Source organism: Aotus nancymaae, unplaced genomic scaffold (assembly GCF_030222135.1).
Source record: "Aotus nancymaae isolate 86718 unplaced genomic scaffold, 86718_ANA_hifiasm-v0.15.2.pri h1tg000067l, whole genome shotgun sequence".
In the NCBI taxonomy this organism is placed as follows: Eukaryota; Metazoa; Chordata; class Mammalia; order Primates; family Aotidae; genus Aotus; species Aotus nancymaae.
In genome coordinates, this window is record NW_026988482.1 from 12,454,765 (window position 1) to 12,475,352 (window position 20,588).

Sequence of the window (20,588 nt, forward strand, 5' to 3'; positions counted from 1 at the left end):
ATCCCCCTAGATTGTGTAAAACTGATTTTGTTCTAGGAATGTACCCATGATCTCAAGATATCTATTAGACAAACACATTTCTAGACAGTGAACGTGACCAGTTACTGAGCATGTGGTGACATAACAGTGGAATTGCAGAAATTTCAAGATTTACACATTTTTTTCTTTTCCTACGTTTTGATTTACATAATCCAAGATTTCTAGAATACAGTTCTGACAAATGGTTATCAGAATGGAATTGTGAGTGTTGCAGTTTGCTTTATGGGAGCAAGATTTTAAGAGATTATTTTACCTTGTTTGTTTATCCTGTGACTCTATAGGAACACTTTTACACTGTTGGTGTGAGTGTAAATTAGTTCAACCATTGTGGAAGACAGTGTGGCGATTCCTCAAGGATCTAGAAATAGAAATACCATTTGACCCAGTAATCCCATTACTGAGTATATACCCAAAGAATTAAATTGTTCTATTATAAAGACACATGCACATGTATGTTCATTGCAGCACTGTTTACAATAGCAAAGACCTGGAACCAACCCAGATGTCCATCATCGATAGACTAGATAAAGAAAATGTGGCACATATACACCATGGAATACTACGCAGCCATAAAAAACGATGAGTTTGTGTCCTTCATTGGGACATGGATGAATCTGGAAACCATCATTCTCAGCAAACTGACACAAGAACAGAAAACCAAACACCATATGTTATCACTCATAGGCGAGTGTTGAACAATTAGAACACGTGGACACAGGGAGGGGAGCATCACACACTGTGGTCAGTGGGTGGGGTCTAGGGGAGGGACAGCGGGGGTGGGGAGGGTGGGGAGGGATAATGAGTGAGGGGAGAAATACCAGATATAGGTGATGGGGGGGATGAAGGCAGCAAACCACCTTGCCATGTATGTACCTCTGCAGCAATCCTGTATGATCTGCACATGTACCCCAGAACCTAAAGTACAATTAAAAAAAAAAAGAAAAGTTATTGGGGAATTTTGAATATTGCTCTCGGTCATTTAAAATTGAAATGAATTTACTAATCCTAATAGGAAAGAAAGTGCTAGCCAAAGTATCTATTTGCAAAGGAGAAGTTGAAAATGGAAATATCTGACTCAAAGGATAAATAGAACTTGCAGTAGCTGGTGCTTTAAGGAAGCCCTCTTGTCATATGAAGCCAATAAACCAAAATGGTTTTTCTTCCCCTGGTGTAAACTTGTACTTAAGTTGAGCTGGAAGTGATCTTTGGGTTTTAATGGGCATGACTGGGTTTATCCTGCAGAGGTTTAAGGAGATGGGTGGCTTTTCTTTCTAGGCTAAGGCAAACAGAGAACTGGCTGCCAAACCATTTGAGGGCTTGTGTAAGTGCCAGGAAAAGTGCCATTCAAATAGTGAAACAGCAGAAGGTTGGAGTTTCTTTGGGGATGCATGGAATAAAAATAAAATGAATTCTTACTATGTGGATATGCTTTGTGAAAAATTGCTTTGGAAAAAATTGTCTACTACTGCTTATATAATGGTATTTACCCTTTTGAGGATGTCTCATGGGTATCAGGGGCCTATTTTTTTTCATACAATATCTGCCTATCTCCATGAGAATAATTGGTAAGTACCTTTGGAAAGAAATAGATTTCATGCAGTGCTCAAGTACAGTGACCCTTGAACAACATGGGCTTCAACTGTGTGGCTCCACTTATACATGGATTTTTTTCAATCAAATGTAGATCAGAAATACAGTGTTTGTGGGATGCAAAGCCTGTATATACTAAGGGACTTTTCACATACCTGGGTTCCACAGGGCCAACTGCAGGACATGAGTATGCACCAATTTTGGTATCTGTGGGGGTGCTGGAACCAGTCCCCCACATGTATACCCAGGGATGACTGTACTTATGATGATTATTATTTCTCTCATATTACAGGTACATAAACATAAGTGATGTTAGTTGGTTTAAGATTATTTAGTTGGTGAGTGATGGAGCTAGGACTGGAATCAAAGTAAGAGTTATCTTGGTTATACCATACTGCTTCCTTGTGCAATAAATATTCACTGAATATCTCAAAGAGCCAGTGTTCTGTGCAGTGTACTGCAGAAGCTTCTGTTTAAGAATTTCATCTTTTTCTAAGTATAATTTTAAGTCATCTCTTTATGAAATTTTATAAATCCATTAAAAAAATAAGCGGAACAATTTAAAAACAACAAATGCTTTCTTTTTACTCATCTTTATAATTTTAAGAGTAGTTATTTAGTTCCTGTATACATTTATATATTCCTGAATTGTTCTAAAGAAAAGCAACCATGTAAAATGCAATTGTTTTTTAAAGAAGGTATGGGAGACAAGAAATTTAGGAGAATGCTTCTTCTGTTGTGACTTGTTTAACTTTCAGGGCCAGTTGAAATTCATAAATATTCACATTTGTTAATCAGAATCCAGGGTACTTCAGTAAGTGTTTGGTAAAGTATTAGATATTTGGTGGATTTATTCAGTTCTAGTTGTATTTCAAGAATTGAACTCCTCTACCTATGTTGAATACCTGGTTCACTTTCCTTTCTGAGTAGAGATTTGTTCACTTTGTGTCAGTGACTATGTCTGCGCAGAAGTTGCTAGATAAATGTGGGATAACTTTTGACCTTTCACCCTACTGAGGTTAGCAGAGTTATCATCATGTTGGGTCTGAGGAAGAAGCAGCATAGGAGAAATGTCAATATGCAGGCACTTTGAAGATAAATCAGTGGCTGACACAAGACCAGTAATATACTCAAGATGCTTGGATGTCCATAATGGCAAAGCGAATTATGACGAGTGTGTTTGCGAGCACACATGCGTGTGCACACATGCACATACAGAAGGTTACAATGGTTTTAAATGCTATGAGGTCTAATTCAAGTTCACTGAGTGGTCCAGTTGTCTAAATTATTTCTGTCGTATTGTCACATTGTGATTATCATCTAGAGCAGAGCTATCAAATAGAACACCTGTGATGATGGAAACGTTCTGTACTCTACACTGTCCTCAGTAGTAGCCACCAGTCCCATATGGCTATGTAGCACTAGCAGTGTGATTAGTGAAACTGAGGAGAGCTGAATTTGAACAATTTAATTTATATTATGTGTAACTATGTGTACTAGTTACATATGATTGGTGGCTACCATATATAGTGTGAAAAAATTATTTGTGACACTAAAGGACAGAATGATGATGGATTGATAGAACGTGTTTATTTTGGTTCAGTTTAAGGATGTCATTTCTAATATATGTTCCATTGAGCATTAGACTATGAGGAATGCACATCACTGAGGTTTTGAAGATAACCTTAGTGACTGCTTGGTGGGAATAGAAAGACAGAATCAGGAATCAATTTGATGGGGACTCAAAATAAATGACCTCCTGTTTGAGCTCATTTTGAGGTTATCCGATGTTTCTTGAGAAGAAAAGAAGCTTAACTTGAGTGCTTTCTGTTAATACCTGCATTAGCATCTTCTAAGAATAGACAAGGTCTGAGCCTTAACTTTTCTTGGGTAGCTTCTGTTTTGTTACTCCCACCAAAAAAAGGTTTTGGATTCGAAGCACCAATCCGCACAGTTGATGCCTTTAACACAGGAAGCTTGTGAGGTTGTCTGTGTTTGTGAGCATTTGAAAAATCATTTATGGAAACTGAATCAGATAAACCTTATGGAAAGTTTTATCTGTGTTCGACAGTTTGACCAATGTTAAGTAAAGATTGCTCTGTTTCTACCTTGCTACCTTTCCCCTGCTCTTTCACTGTTCCTTTTACCCCACATCATTTGTCCTGTCAGATGGAAATTCTGACTCAGCCATTTTCTCTTTTCCAGTAAGTAACCCAGTTACTCTGTGGTTGCTGATAATGATGTAGATGGTCTGTGATATTAAAGTAGTACTTCTGATGTGAGGACTTATATCATCTCAGCATTTTCAAAACCCACTTGCCTGCAATCTGGTGTGTCTGTGGTTAGCTGTAACATATCTACTTGCCAAACAAGTGGTTTAGGTTACTGGGATTTTCATTTAACTTTGAATTTAGGGGATTAGAAAAAAAATAACTCAGGAACATACTTTGATACATTGTGTGAGAATGAAATGTTGGGATTCAATCAGTAGTTTTACTTTTTAAAATGATTCTTTGCAATGTGTTTGTTGAAGTGTGCGTGTGTTGTTGGCACACATTTAAAACTTATCCTATTACCCTTCTTGTAAAACTATTGATGATGATGTCTATTATATAATTTAGTGCTCCCTATTTTGAGTTACCACATGATAACTGAATTTACTTATACATATGATACTAATAAAACATTTCTTTGTAGTAAAGAGCTGATATAATTTCTCCATTCTGATAATGAAAACCGAACAACTTTTCATATTTCTTGTCTTACATTGGTGCTCAGGAAGATTGTAGACAAACTTGGGATCATATGTGGGCTTTATGTTTGTTAATGTTTTCCATTAAAATAAATTTATTTCTGTAACTTTAAGGGAGCACTATAAAATGAATCAATAAACTTGCTATTGCAACTGATTTTTTTTCCTAGTAAATACTTCTTGCTTCACTGTTTAGATGCTTACATTAGAATAAAAACATGTGTCTCTCTTTATTATTAAATATTTTGAAAAGAATTATCAGATTCTTCTTCATGGAAGATAAATTGGAAAATATACAAGTGTTTAAAAAGAAAGATAAGCTACATTGTAATCCCATAGTATATTATTAATGTTAGAATTTTGATGTTGATCCTTTCTAGCACCTTTTAAATTTAAGTTGAAAAGTCAAATACTTCAACTGTAGTCAGGGTATACTATAGGGAGGCATAAGATCAGCCCTAGGCTCTGCATATAACATGGAGAGTACATTTGGGACTTGACCTGTGCATTAACCCGTATGATATGCTACATGGATAGGGTGTATAAAAATAACAGACTTCAGAGTGTCAGTTTCTACACTCTGGAGAATGTGAGTGCTTTGAGGCCAGAACTAGGACCAGTGGATACCACTATAGGTTGGCAGGTTTTGTCCTTTTCAAGACAGCTTTACCTCTGGTTATCTGAAAATGGGCTGTGTTTTAAAATAAAATGAGTTTCCCATGGCTGAAATACCTAAGAGGAGTCCAGATGATTGCTTGGACAAGGTAAGGCTGAATTTGACAACTATTAAAACTGTTTCTGATAATGTATCTATAATTTTAATAAAGTGATAGATCAGCATCTTTTTATGACAGTGACTGAAATTTAGAAATATTTGAGGAAACTAGGAAGCCCAGTCTGCCATTTAGGACCATTATTATTCTTCGATATATTAGGATTACAGATTCTTGATACTCTTGACAGTTTGGTGCTCTAACCAAGATGGTGACTTTAGCAGATGAGATATTTGGAAGAAGTTTGCAGATGATCCTGAGTTATACTATTTTGGTGTTTATAAAGCTTTTAGGAAAATGGCAGTATTCTGTCTGTAATGTTTATTGCAGGATGATTAACCCTGAAAATGTCTGTTACTAGAATTTCTCAAGATTTTTCTCCTTTCTTCTTATTTTTTTGGTTATCAACCTTGAGTTTTTTTTTTTCTATTCACTTTATACTTAATTTATTAACATTTTGTAATTCTTTGGAATATTTGGCAGTTTGCAACTACAGAGGAGTTCTGAGGACATGGGGCAGTTTTCTCAAACCAAGAATTCAGGAGACTAGCTCCAGATTGTGCAAATTGCTGCCAGCACCTCAGCACATACTGCTTTCTCTGCTTTCCATGCCACATATATCCTAAGTACCCCTTTGCATTGTTTAGCTGAACAAATACATCTGTATCAACAAACACATTTTTCCTGATTCTGAGCTCTAATCTTAGCAGTGCCACTCATTTAACTAGGTGATCTTGGGCATACTATTACAAATCTCAGAGCCATCATTTCTTTGTAAGTTGAGTGATGTGTTTAATTGTGGCCCAAAGAAACCAAGAATTGACCACCTGCCTAAGTATACCACTTTTCTATGTATTTTAGGATTCTGTTAGGCATCGTATTTTTTCCTTATATGAAATCTGAAATTGGGGGTGAAGGAATTTAATTTTGTTTGAGGTGGTATTGATAGACATGTAGCTCTGTAGCCTTGTTTCACATAAGCTGGTGAATGTGGATGAATCAATAGCTGGATGGATGTGGGTGAAAAAATCTAACATTTCATGTTTTGTCTTGTGCACTGGTCATGATTGTTCTCAGGAACCATCATTTTCAAAAACATGTATTTGAAAATTCTATCCTGGGCACTGGGGTAAATGTTAGAGATAAAATGATCCATAATATTTTTCTTGCCTTTCAGGATCTAGAATGTATGCTGGGGAAACATGAGTAAAATTTTTTAATAATATAATTAGTGCTACAGTACTATTCTGTAAACTATGTGCTATGAAAACACTGAGAGAAAATAATAGATGAGTCTGACGAGTGCTTGTGAGTCACATTGGTTTTGGTTTGTATGTTATATAGGATTGGATTAATACAGAAGTGACATTTGAATGGTAGTCTTGTAGGTTGATTATGAATTTTTTAGATGGTAGAGGGGTCGATGGGTGCTTTGGGCAGATAGAACAGAGTTAATCCCACCATCATTTGTGTGATAATGGTCGCTAAGCTTCTTTCCTGTTTGCAAAGCTCTTCCATTCTCTCTGTTGCATTCTCACAACAACCAAGAAACCAAAACAGAAACCAAAACCAATAACCATAAGAATCTCTCAACAGATGAAATATTGGTAAATATTGCTTGGTCCTCATAGTCATCTGTATAAGGTGTAGAATGAAAATCTTTGTCTTTCACAGAGAAATTGCAGAAATTCTGTGTGGACTTTGTGGAGAGTTCAGTAGTGGGATTATTATACTAAGGATAATAACTACAAGAAGGTGAATCTGACTTAATTATACTATGGATCTCTGCTTACAAGGATCATCTATCTCCCAGACAGGTGGAGTATCATGGCATATTGGAAAGAACAGGGCATTTGGAGACTTAATTAGAAGAGTAGCCCTGCCATTGATTACTTTGACTAGTAACAGAATAAATGAAGATGGAATACTTGTGTAGGTTATTTACTTAGCATCAGCCAAAATTAGGTGCCACTCCCCTGCAACTGTCATACTGTATTTCGATTTTGTTAATTTCAATGACATGAAAATTTTAGAACACTAAAAAATAGAGAAGGATCAAAAGTTTCAGTTACCCTTTGTTCTCTGGTAAATGAATTGCTTACACATTATTTAAGTGTTCTTTTTGTTTTCAACCTTGAGCCTGAAAGTGAGAAATTTAGTTATCAGTGATCAGCAACTCAGAGCTGTGTTTGCTTTTATGGGGCTCGTAATTGGGGTATTTGAGTGAGCACAGAGAGTGTCTGCTGTCTATAGCCAAGTGTCTCTAAGCTCCCTACTTGCCCTGCTGATGGAGGTGGAGATGGGGGTTGGTTTTGCTAGTGGTATTGGTGATAGTGATACTGATGCCATTTTGTTGATCTCTATATAAACATTTCTGGGATTGAGAATGTAGAGGATTTGTCATTAGGATAAGATCTATTCAGTTTCTCTGAATCCCGCTTCTCTTCTACTCAGGTAATTTTATTAGAACTTTAAATAAAGAGAAGAAATCCTAACAGATTAGGGAGACATTTCTTTTTAGGGCAGCATAGGACTTTACAAAACATGTTACTATTTCAAAGTGTCATTAATATCTCTTAGACATATTAGTCTAAAATTCAACAATATCTTCTCTTCCCAAATGGAGGGGAACTTGATGTTGAAAAGAAGTTTAGAGAGATGAGGGCAAGTGGTAGATCCCAAAGAGAGATTTCCCTTGTAATTTCCCACTGTAGTCACTACCTAGGGTTTTTCCTGTAGGTCCCTTACAAAACACTGTTGAAGAATTGGAAGGATGGGACGGTGGGATGAGGGTGAGAGATGAGAAGGTACTTAATGGATACAGTGTATATCATTCAGGTGTTGATTGTAGCAAAAGCCCAGACTTCACTACTAGACAATATATCCATATTACAGAGTTGTACTTGAACCCCTTACATTTATACAAATAAAAAAAGAAATTTTTATTCTTGTTTTTCAGGTGTAAATACACGCTGACTGTGATTGCTAGAAATCTGTTCTTGAGAGAGAGCGAGGCAAAGTAAACTAGGTCTCATTTTTATTTGCATTTTTATTTGCATATTTGTACTCTGGAAACCACTTCCAGAGTACATGTACCATCTTTACTAAAAATTACCTTTATCCTTGATTTCAAAGAACTTAATGCACATTTGTCTTATTTTGATTAGTATTTAATAATACCCGCCTTTTTTTCTGATACTCTAAGCAGAAATATCTGGGGCCAGAAGAGGTGGATTTGATTTCCAATTAATTTGTTTTATTTGTTGGGTAGTCTTGCTCAAGCCGTTTTATTTCTGTTGAGCCTTAGTTTCCTCATAAATAAAATGGGGATGTTGATAAAACCTTTATCCTGAGATGGTTAGGAGGAATAAATGTGAAAGTGCATTGTAATCTACGAAATGCTGTATAAATGTCTGTTGTGGCTGGCTGTTATTACCAAACTTTCACAAGACAAAATATATCTCTTGAATATTTTTTCCTTGTTCATAGTGGATGTTTTCATGTATATAGAACAAAGGAAAGCACGCATAATCCCTGCTTTTAAAGCAGAGTATGTAGTCCATCTGCTACTAATAACATTTATTTATGTAAAAGGAATAATTCACAAAATTCTACCATTCTATAAAAGGGAAAACAGACTTAGGTGAAAGAAATAGTCTCTAGTTAATGTATTATTAATCCAGGCATTTTTATATGGGTGGAAGCTTGTAAAGGTGAATCACGGCAATTGTAATTTCAGAAAGTCTTAGGGTGTAGGTAAAAGAACAATGGAGGGGGAATGGCTTTTTTTACTTCCTTTTTAGTTTATGTAGAGTTAGTTGGGAAAGCAATGGGAATATGCACATTATTTGGATAATGTATGAAAGCAACATGTAGCCATTCACTGAATCAGAATATTCTGGGTTTGGTTGGAATGGGGTAATTGATGTGCAGGCATTCTGCATACTCGACTGAGGTGAAAGGGGTTCTTGATAACGGGAGCACTGTTCACTGTTTAGATTTTAGTTAATCTTGTGCAGAGCTTTAACTTTTGAGCTGAATTAGTTTAGCAAAATGTCCTCCACTAAGTTTTTTTTCTCACTGGTGTTGCCAGTATAAATACAAATTAAGTTCTTTAAAATTTGAGACTGTATTCATTTAGTGGAAGAGTTAACAAAATTCCTGCTTCCCTTAGGGGTATGGATATATGTGGGGAATGTGGTGGGGGTAAGGAGGGGGCACTTCTGTTTGTCCCTGAAAAAAGGTAAGGGGATTGTAAAGACTCTTACCCCATCACTTCCAAATCTGAATCACCTCTTTCAAAAAGGCTTTAAAAGGAATATTTTGTTTCTGAGTTAGAAAGAGAGAAACTTGCTACAAATGAGCTTTCTAAAATATCAATCTTAAATATGTTTTATGAAAAATGCTCAGTTTACTTATTTGTCGGTGAAAGCTGAGGAGAGATCTTAATCTGGTACTGTTAACGACTAAGAAAACTTTTTTTTTTTGTGAGACAAGAGTCTCACTCTGTAGCCAGACTGCAGTGCGTGGCGGGATCTCGGCTCACTGCAATCTCTGTTTCCTGGGTTCAGTTGATTCCCCTGCCTGCCTCAGCCTCCCAAGTAGTTGGGACTACAGGCACCTACCACCATGCCCGGCTAATTTTTTGTATTTTTGTAGAGACGGGGTTTCACCATGTTGGCCAGGATGGTCTTGGTCTCCTGACCTCGGCCTCCCAAAGTGCTGAGATTACAGGTGTGAGCCACCACGCCTGGCCAAGAAAACATTTTTTAAAGACTACTTTAGGCCTCCAAATATGTTATCATTTGGGCGGGAATTTTAAGAGACATTCAAATCAGTGATGGTCAGTTTTCTCTTTTCCTTTAAAATGTTGAATTATTAAAATCTAGCCAGACTAATAGAAAAGAGAGAAGAATCAAATAGATGCAATAAAAAACAATAAAGGGGACATCACCACGGACTCCACAGAAATACAAACTACCATCAGAGATTACTACAAACAACTCTATACATAAAACCAGTAAACCTGGAAGAAATGGATAAATTCCTGGACACTTGCACTCTCCCAAGACTAAACCAGGAAGTAGTTGAATCCCTGAATAGACTAATAACAAGGGCTGAAGTTGAGGCAGTAATTAATAGCCTACCAACTAAAGAAAGCCCAGGTCCAGACAGGTTTACAGCTGAATTCTACTAGACGTACAAAGAGGAGCTGGTACCATTCCTTCTGAAACTATTCCAAGCAATACAAAAAGAGGGAATCCTCCTCAGCTCATTTTATGAGACCAACATCATCCTAAAACTAAAACCGGGCAGAGACGCAACTGAAAAGAAAACTTCAGGCCAATATCCATGATGAACATCGATGCAAAAATCTTCAATAAAATACTGGCAAACAGAATGCAACAGCAAATTAAAAAGCTTATTCATTATGATCAAGTAGGCTTCATCCCAGGGATGCAAAGCTGGTTCAACATACACAAGTCTATAAATGTAATCCATCACATAAACAGAACCAAAGACAAAAACCATATGATTATTGCAATAGATGGAGAAAAGGCCTTTGACAAAATTCAACGCCCTTTATGCTAAAACCCCTCAATAAACTAGGTATCGATAGTACATATCATAAAATAATAAAAGCTATTTATGGCAAACCCACAGCCAATATTTTACTGAACGGGCAAAAACTGGAAACATTCCCTTTGAAATCTGGCACAAGACAAGGATGCCCTCCCTAACCACTGCTATTCGATATAGTATTGGAAGTTCTAGCCAGAGCAATCAGGCAAGCAAAAGAAATAAAGGGTGTTCAGTTAGGAAAAGAGGAAGCCAAATTGCCTCTATTTGCAGATGACATGATTGTATATTTAGAAGATCCCAACGTCTTAGCCCAAAATCTCCTTAAACTGATAAGCAACTTCAGCAAAGTCTCAGGATACAAAATCAATGTGTAGAAATCACAAGTGTTCCTATACACCAATAACAGACAAACAGCCAAATCAAAAGTGACTCCCATTCATAATTGCTACAAAGAGAATAAAATACCTAGGAATACAACTAACAAAGGATGAAAAGGACCTCTTCAAGGAGAACTACAAACCATTGCTCAATGAAATAAGAGAGGACACAAACAGATGGAAAAACATCCCATGCTCATGGTTGGGAAGAATCAACATCATGAAAATGGCCATACTGCCCAAAGTAATTTATAGATTCAACACTATCCCCATCAAACTACCAATGACCTTCTTCACAGAACTAGAAAAAACCACTTCAAACTTCATACGGAACCAAAAGAGAGCCCGCATAGCCAAAACAATCCTAAGCAAAAAGAAAAAAGCTGGAGGCATCACACTGCCTGACTTCAAACTATACTACAAGGCCACAGTAAACAAAACAGCATGGTACTGGTACCAAAACAGAGACGTAGACCAATGACAGAACAAAGGCCTCAAAAGCAACATCACACATCTACAATCATTTGATCTTTGACAAACCTGAGAAAAACAAGCAATGGGGAAAGGATTCCCTGTTTAATAAATGGTGTTAGGAAAACTGGCTAGCCATGTGCAGAAAGCAGAAACTGGACCCCTTCCTGACACCTTACACTAAAATTAACTCCAGGTGGATTAAAGATCTAAATGTGAGACCTAACACCATAAAAACCCTAGAAGAAAACCTAGGCAAAAGCATTCAGGATATAGCCATAGGCAAGGACTTCATGGCTAAAACACCAAAAGCAATGGCAACAAAAGCCAAGATAGACAAATGAGATTTAATTAAACTCCACAGCTTCTGTACAGCAAAGGAAACAATCATTAGGATGAACCAGCAACCAACAGAATGGGAAAAAGTTTTTGCAATCTACTCATCTAACAAAGGGCTAATATCCAAAATCTACAAAGAACTAAAACAGATTTACAAGAAAAAACAAACAAACCCATCCAAAAGTGGGCGAAGGATATGAACAGACACTTTACAAAAGAAGACATATATGAGGCCAACAGACATGAAAAAATGCTCATCATCAGTGGTCATTAGAGAAGTACAAATCAAAACCACATTGAGATACCATCTCATGCCAGTTAGAATGGCGATCATTAAAAAATCTGGAGATAACAGATGCTAGAGAGGATGTGGAGAAATAGAAACACTTTTATCCTGTTGGTGGGATTGTAAATTAGTTTAACCATTGTGGAAGACAGTGTGATGATTCCTAAAGGACCTAGAAATAGAAATACCATTTGACCCAGCAATTCCATTACTGGGTATATACCCAAAGAATTATAAATTGCTCCATAATAAAAACACATGCACGTGTATGTTCATTGCGGCACTGGTTGCAATAGCAAAGACCTGGAACCAACCCAAATGTCCATCATCGATAGACTAGAAGAAGAAAATGTGGCACATATACACCATGGAATACTATGCAGCCATAAAAAACGATGAGTTCATGTCCTTCATCAGGACATGGCTGAATCTGGAAACCATCATTCTCAGCAAGCTGACACAAGAACAGAAAACCAAACACCATATGTTATCACTCATAGGCGGGTGTTGAACAATTAGAACATGTGGACACAGGGAGGGGAGCATCACACACTGTGGTCAGTGGTGGTGGGGGGCTAGGGGGTGTTGGGGAGGATGGGGAGGGATAATGAGGGGAGAAATACCAGATATAGGTGATGGGGGGATGAAGGCAGCAAACTACATTGCCATGTATGTACCTCTGCAACAATCCTGCATGATTTGCACATGTACCCCAGAACCTAAAGTACAATTAAAAAAAAAAAAATCTACAAATTTTGTCTCTAGTTTTCCACTAATTGCCCAGGGGAGGGCAGACAAGCGTGTTACCTGTAGAAGGAGAACAAGTTTATGGAAAGCTCCCACAGTCATTGGTGGGGAATGGGGGAGTGGGCTGTGTCTGGAGCTAGAGGAATAAAGTTGGCAAACAGATGTACCTGGAAAAAGGTGTGTGAGGAGAAACAATAAGGCGAAAACAAAAATGAGAGACTTGCGAAGCAAATGCAAAAAGAGAAAAAGTATAAGAGAAAGAGTCTGGTTGGCTTGAGGTGGAGTGTGGTGGTAATCACCAGATTTTCTTTGGTACATTTCATGTAAGTTGTATACCAGGAATGCCTATGTGAAAAAACCAGTTTCTCATAATGATGTACTGGGCCTTTCCTATCACATCTCTTGGAGTAATTTCCTTTGGTGCTTCTGTGCTCTGGGCACACACAACTCCAGGTTGGCCTGTGCATTTTCGTCTTTTTCCACAATTGACCGCTTTGCCAAGAATGTTTACTGCTTTTGTCCATAGGAATTTTAACTTTCTTTGAGATACATTTTGTGTTAAAGTTTCTTGATACATTCTGTTAAATCACTTCCACTTCTTAGTCTAGCCCCAATTCATAACAAGCATAACTGTTCCAATGTTTATGACTGCAAAGAATTTTATTTAGTAAAACAAATTGTCTTTAGTACAATGTTTATTAACTTATACCTGTTTTCCTTTCTGACACTGCACCTCACTGATGGCTTGGAGATGACTCATTCATCCTGAAATAGAGCTCAACACGTATTTATTGAATAAATGAGTGTTTATTAGTTGCATACTGTGCCATTCATGTATTTAGGGGGGGATCAACAACTCAATGAAAATCATTCTTCAAGGAAATGGATGGGGGGGTATATATATGTATGTATTTATGTATGTCAGCCAGTCTTCCTTTCCACTTCTAAAACCGGCTTGGCCTATTGTAAATTAATTCACTGTATACTAATTTGTATATACAGGCATACCTCATTTTATTGCACTTTGCTTTATTGCGCTTTGGACAAACTATATTTTTTACAAATTGAGGTGTGTAGCAAGTATTTTTTAGTAATAATTATTTTTAAATGTAGGTATGTACATAGCCTTTTTAGACTGAATTCCATTGTAAATTTAATAGACTGTCAATAGAATATTAATAGATTATAGCGTAAGCATAACTTTTATATGTACTGGGAAACCAAAAAATTCGTGTGATTCATTTTACTGTGATATTCACTTTATTGTGGTGCTCTGGAACCAAACCTGCACCTGTATTTAAATGAACATATCATTGAAACTCCTTTAATGAGAATAGGGAGAGGGTTGTAGTTTTATGTAGTTTGTTTGTTACTAAATTTGTTTAAATGATGTTTGACATACCTTATAAGTATGTCGTGCTGTCATAATAGCAGAATTTAATTCTGTTTATGACATTATTTTCTTTTTTTCTCCTACTGTTGTTTGACTTTATGGTCCAGCTTTTTTTTTTTTTTTAATACTACTTTGAGTTAATGAGCACATGTTAGTTGTGTGGAAGGTGCAGAGAGTACACCCACGAAGTCCCTGCCATGAAGAGCTTGCAGCTGGATAGGGAAGCAGCTGTGTGCTCGAATTTCAGGGCAAAGTGCATTTCTTTCTGTTAATGCTCTTCTAAGCAATGAGGCAGAGTTGCATGGTTTTTAGTGTTCAAAAGAAACTTAGCCACCATCCCTAACACTGGGAAACTGTCTAGGCAGAGGGGAGAGGGTACAGGACCATTGCGGTCTGGGTGGGAACAAAGGAGAATGGTTGTATAATTGACTATGGTGGGAAGCTCATTTTAATAGCAGACTGGGAATAATAGAAGTCATCGATAGGGTTAGCTTATGGCAAGAAGGTCAGCCTGAGTTCTGGATGAGTGAAAGTGAACATGGGAGGGAAATAGTTTCAGAAATGGGTGGGTGAAAAGTGGTTCACCTTAAATGTGCCCATAGGGAAAGGTGGTGAGACAAGTATATACCCTTTATATATACTTGGACTGTTCATACTGTTTACATGAAAGTAAAGGAGATTAGAAAAGGAGAAAAGTTCTATTCAGGCTCTGAGCTTGGCCTGGCTGTGAATAATACTTTCTCTAATTCTCAATCTGGTTACTGATTTACAAAGTTGACTGGATATGTGATTATTTTCCAGGTTGAACTAGAATACTGATGCAGGGAATACAGAGGCAAATCTTGACAAAAAATTAGAGTGGATTCAAAAGAAATCATAGACTGGGCAAATAATATTTCAGTGTAAATGAGACTATATGTTCGGAAATTCCTAGTAAACTGTGAAGGGGTAAGTCAGTGTATTTAAGTCTCTGTGTGTTTGTGTTTGTGTACTTCCTCATAATCGTTGAAAATCTTCCAGATCCTCTTCTAGCTCAGGCCCTGCTCATATCTTTTGGGTAGTAATTCAGCTTCTGCAGATTCAGGGACAAATCACAATAATAGGATATACTTCAGTCTTGCTGTCTAGTTATTAAGAAATCATTATGAGGAGTCATTAAGGTAATCAGTAATTCATAAATGTCTCACACCTATTATAATGTGTCATACCATATCTTCATGTTCATGGTTTAGCAATATATGCTGTTGACAAAGTGAAATAAGTGAATTTAATTATAGAACTTAAAATGTAATATTTAAGACATTTAAAAAGCACAGGAAATAGAGAAACTGATGAACCTACCACTCACATCAAATAGCTGTTAATATTTTGCCTTGTCTGTCTTTTCTTTTTTTGCTTTTGAAGCAGTAGAACAGCACGTGCAGCCAAGGCACTCATGCCCCTCTTCAGAATCTCTCTGTAGAGAGAAATACTGTTCAGAATTAAGTTTGTGTCAGTGCCATGTATTTAAAATATTTTTTTACTATAGTATCTGTCCGCAAACAATGTATTTTAATTTTTAATGTTCTGACTAAAATTAAGAAATATTTCAAAAATTACTATAGTTCTTCATATTATTCTCCACATGGAAAAATGTAATAATTTCATAATTTTTAACTTTAGTCACCATGATATTAGAAACATAGAAAATATATTTTTGGCATAGCATTATGACCTAGGAACATAAATTGAAGTGGGTTTTAAACTTTTGTAATCTATAGAATGATATGTGTTTTACATTTTGACCTAGTACCTATCATCTCTGTATGTGTATATTTCTGCGATATGTGTGTGTGTGTGTGTGTGTGTAAATACTGGAAAAGTTTCCCCAAACTAGTTTCCTGTACTGTGTGTGAGTTGCACTAGTCCCTTGGTATTGGTGGGGTGGGGTGGGGGATGGTTCCAGTACCTCACATGGATACTAAAATCTATGGATGTTTCAGTCCCTGTCAAAAAATGGGATAGTATTTGCATGTAATTCATGCATATCCTGCTGTATAGTTTACATTGTCTCTAGATTGCTTATAATATCTAATGCAGTGTAAATGCTATTGTAAATAGTTGTTACTCTGTTTTCTTTAGGGAACAATGTTAAAAATAGTCTGTACCTATTCAGTGTAGCTACATTTTTTTTTTCCCTGAATATTTTTGATCTGTGGTTGATTGAATCTATGAATCCAGAACTCCTCAGGGCTATGAGGGCCAACTGTCCTCTGTTATTCTCTAGACTATTTACTTTTAAAATGCTTTGCTCAGGTTTAGTAAATTGATTATTTGACCTAATAGGTTGCCAGCCATAATTTGAAAGTCATTAAGATTAATCTTAAAATTTGATATAATTATAATTAATGTAAAATTAAGACTGACTTTAATATATAAGCCCAAGCGTTTCCAGTATAATAAAAGTGTTTTAAATGATAGGTAAATATACTAAAATAACATTCTTTATATAAGATTTGATTATATTTATTTTAGCTAAGTCATTCTGATTGTTTTTTATGAATTAAGTCCATGTATGTCTTACCCATTTAAAAATTAGATATTAATTGAAGTGTTTGAGAGAGTATATGTTGGTTAATACAGAATATTTTCTTTCTGTTCATTCTGACCATGGTTTATCTGGTGGTAAGGAGGGCCGTCATTGTGTCAGGGAAGGGGATGCTTGCTTAGACATTGACCCCCAAGCCCTGTCACCAGTGAACTCTATGTAGCCTTAGAAAATCCTTCCTTTTTTCTGGCTTTCAGTTTCCTCACTCATTAAATGAGGGTGTTATCTAGCTCATCTTGAAAGTACTTTTATTTTGTGAGATAAAAGGTAACTGGGACCTGGGCCTCAAGATATGAGAATTTGTTGAGAACATAACTGATGACAAAGAACAGGGCTTTCTGTTGGAATTACTGGTTTTGCTGTTATGTTTGAGCAAGGGTTTAGCAGGTTGTATTCAGTTTAATGTAGTTCTTGGGTAAGAATTATTCATTCCTTCATTATAAAACCATTTCAGAATAAACTCGACATCCCCCAAGATCTCCCTACCTTTTTATGACATTATCTCTCAGTAGTGAAGGACACAAGCATGTTGAGTGTATATGTGAGCATACATAAGTACAAGAAGAATGGCAAAGGAATGTTCTTCATTCTGTTTCAGTTAAGTGTCCTCATAGGCAAATCCAAAGCTGCAGAGAGAAATCTAACTTTTCCTAAGGCCTAGGGAATTTTTCTTGAGTCCTACTCAATTGCAGTACTCTGAGGCTTTGGGGAATTTTTTTTTTTTTTTTAACATGAATTACATGGTTGGAATAGAGTGGGAACGTATCACCTAAACTACACGTCCTTAAAACAGCACTTTGCATGATGAATCCTGCGTGTTTTGTTTGTTTGTATGTTTAAGAAGCAGGAGTTTAAATAGCAGCTTGGGGTAAACATGGACCTTCCAGACTATTTGTTCCCATTTTGCTTCTAAGAAAACAAGTCAGGAAATAACTCTTGCCTGGATCTTCAAGTTGAGGCAGAGTTGAGGCAGATTCCTGGTTTCTTTCAGGGTTCCCATTTTCTTTTGGTTTGTAGATTATTTTGGGGCAGCTTAAGGTTTAGAGGGACTTAGAGACCTACTTCTAACTCAGGTACCTGGAGACTGACCCATCAAAGAATGTTTAAGAAATTAAGAATTTTTTAAGTAGAAATCTGCCCCTACCTAAGGGACTAGTGAAAGTATATTTTTCCTTAGAAGACACCAGGGTAGAAATAAATTGCTGAGAGAGGATCTTCTGAACCACAGAGAAGCATAGGTCAGATTTCTTTTAACACCTCTGACTATGCAATACCTCAGCTCTCTCTCAGTAGCAATATGCAAAGCATGACTGATACTTCTGTTATTTCAGCAGTACTTAGTCTCCTTTTATAGAAGTGGATTGGAATTTCTAGACCTCTGGAATCTGATTTGGTAAATGTTCTCACCTCAGGCCAGGGGCCAAGGCTAAACAGTATTTTGTGACACCCTGTGCTTGGCACTAACAGGCAGTATGGATTTTTGTGACTAAAGACTGCAGACTTAACTAGTCACTATTTTATGCATTGGGAATTAGAAAGTTTGTCATCCTGAAATATTAGAATTGATTTTTTTTAAGTAAAAAAAATGGTTTCCTTTGTGTGTTAAAGTATTACTAATGAGCCTTCCTGCCTGTTTTTCCTCCTTCCTCTTCTGTAGTATGCCGAGATTTTGCTGTCCTGGAGGACCACACCCTGGCTCACAGCCTGCAGGAACAAGAGAGTGAGTAATACCTCTCATTTATGCTCCTTCAGTTTTCTTTTCTTTTCTTTTTTAAGTGGAAGCTTGAGGCTGGTTTCTCAGGAGTTAGGTAGGGAGAGAGCACAGTCACTTGTCGACGCCCTCCATAAATCATGAAGGATTTCTTTAGGCAAATGATGCCAGGGTGATCAGTGAATTTTTGGGTATGTTTAAGTAAGATAGACTGCCAGGAATTAGTAGACTGCTGCATCTTCAAGAGAAAAAGAGGGGTTTGAACCTTTTTCATTGCCTTGTGTTATAGGAGGGACACAATGGTTATAGACTTAACTGAAGTGCATAGAATAAATCTGTTTTTGCTCCTAGGATGGGGACGTGAACAGCTTTCTCAGGCAACCATAGTGTAAATGAGATCCCATTGTGGATTTTTCTGAATCTTTTTTTTCAGTGTAGTGATGGAAAGTAAATCTAAGCTATGCATGTTATATTAAAGTACATATTTGTGAATATATGATTTGTGAGTTATTAATTCACATATCAATATAAAAATTAAAATATTGAAAAATGCAGTTAATAAATAGAGTGACAATATGTAGTAGTAGAAAGAGCACTAGCCCTGACTCTAGAATATTTGTGTGGACATCCTGGTACTGCCACTTTGTTGCCATGTGACCAAAGGCAAATTATTTAATCCTTTTGATCGTCTTTTTGCTTAACGAAAAAGTGGGGTAATAATTCTTTTGCTCTCTATTATACATTGTTGTTGAGACAATAAAATGAAGTGATGGATGCAAAGCTATTGTGTTACGGTAAAGCTCTTAAGATTATTGTGACATTTATTACTAACAAACCAAGGCATTGTAATTCCTATCCTCAATCTTATTGTTCCAGTTGAACATCATTTGGCATCAAACGTTCAGCGGAACCGTTTGGTCCAGCATGACCTCCAGGTGGCTAAGCAGCTCCAGGAGGAAGATCTGAAAGCCCAGGCACAGCTCCAGAAGCACTACAAAGACCTGTGAGGATGTGGGCGGGGAGGGGTAATGTCAAGATGGTTTTCTCTGTGGAGCTAGCAACAAGGGCAGGGGAGAAGGAGACTACTTCTGTACCTCTGATTCTTTTTCCCATTAGATTGCAAGTCTTACAGTGGATATCTAGCATTTTTCTTTGTTGTTGGAACACTTGACCAGGTTTAAGGACATGTGAATGATGGTTTGAGTTCTAACATTTTTAGCTATATGACTTTGGGCCAATTAGTCAACTTCTCTGAGTTTATTTTCCTTACCCATAACATGGGGAAAATAACCTCTGTCCCCTCTGCCTCATAGTTTCTTAGGGGGATCCAGTGAGATAGTGGACATCAGAAAGCTTTATGGGTTGTATTGGTTCCTTTCTATGTTGTAGCTGCATTTGCTGCTCTTACTTTCCCTTCTTTTCAGTACATAGCCGAATGTTCTGAGATGCTCTGAAGTGTATACCATTATCTTCATAACTTCAGTGTCTGACAGAAGTTCTCTCTCATTAGCCTCCTTTAACTGACAGATAAATGGAAATTATTATTTCTCAGCTTTCTTTTGACACAGTGACTTTTAGTCTGTTTCAGTGTTATAAAGCTCCTAGGATACATTTCTTCTTTGAGAGTGGCTCTTACATCCTAAATCTTTAAGGATAGATTTAACCACAGATACTATGTTGAGGAGGAAGGGGTAAAGGAAAAATGGAAGGAACCCCTTAATTTACTTTAGTGTCATATTCAGGTGAAAAAGGAAAGCCAGTCATTTTGGCTAACTTAGAGGAAGGGTTTGTCTTTCTGTTTATTATTTGTAGAGAGGACTTTATTAATCATTTTGTTAAGCTTCCTTATTTTGTAAATAAACACTTTTATTGATTCATGCTAAATTTGACACCATGAAAGGAGGCCAGAGATGCAAATAGGACAACTTTTAAGGGCCTCG

The 20,588-nt window shown here is 36.8% G+C and overlaps 1 protein-coding gene across 4 annotated transcripts in view; it reads left to right on the top strand.

Moving 5' to 3' along the window:
• Window positions 1–20,588, top strand: part of CCDC50 (coiled-coil domain containing 50) — a 72,559-nt gene that overhangs the window by 14,372 nt on the left and 37,599 nt on the right. For all 4 annotated transcript variants that reach the window (XM_012448933.2, XM_012448932.3, XM_012448935.2 and 1 more), the window contains exons 2-3: window positions 18,595–18,657; window positions 19,525–19,651. In XM_012448933.2, coding sequence (XP_012304356.1) covers window positions 18,595–18,657; window positions 19,525–19,651 — 190 coding nt within the window. The remainder of the gene's footprint in view (window positions 1–18,594; window positions 18,658–19,524; window positions 19,652–20,588) is intronic.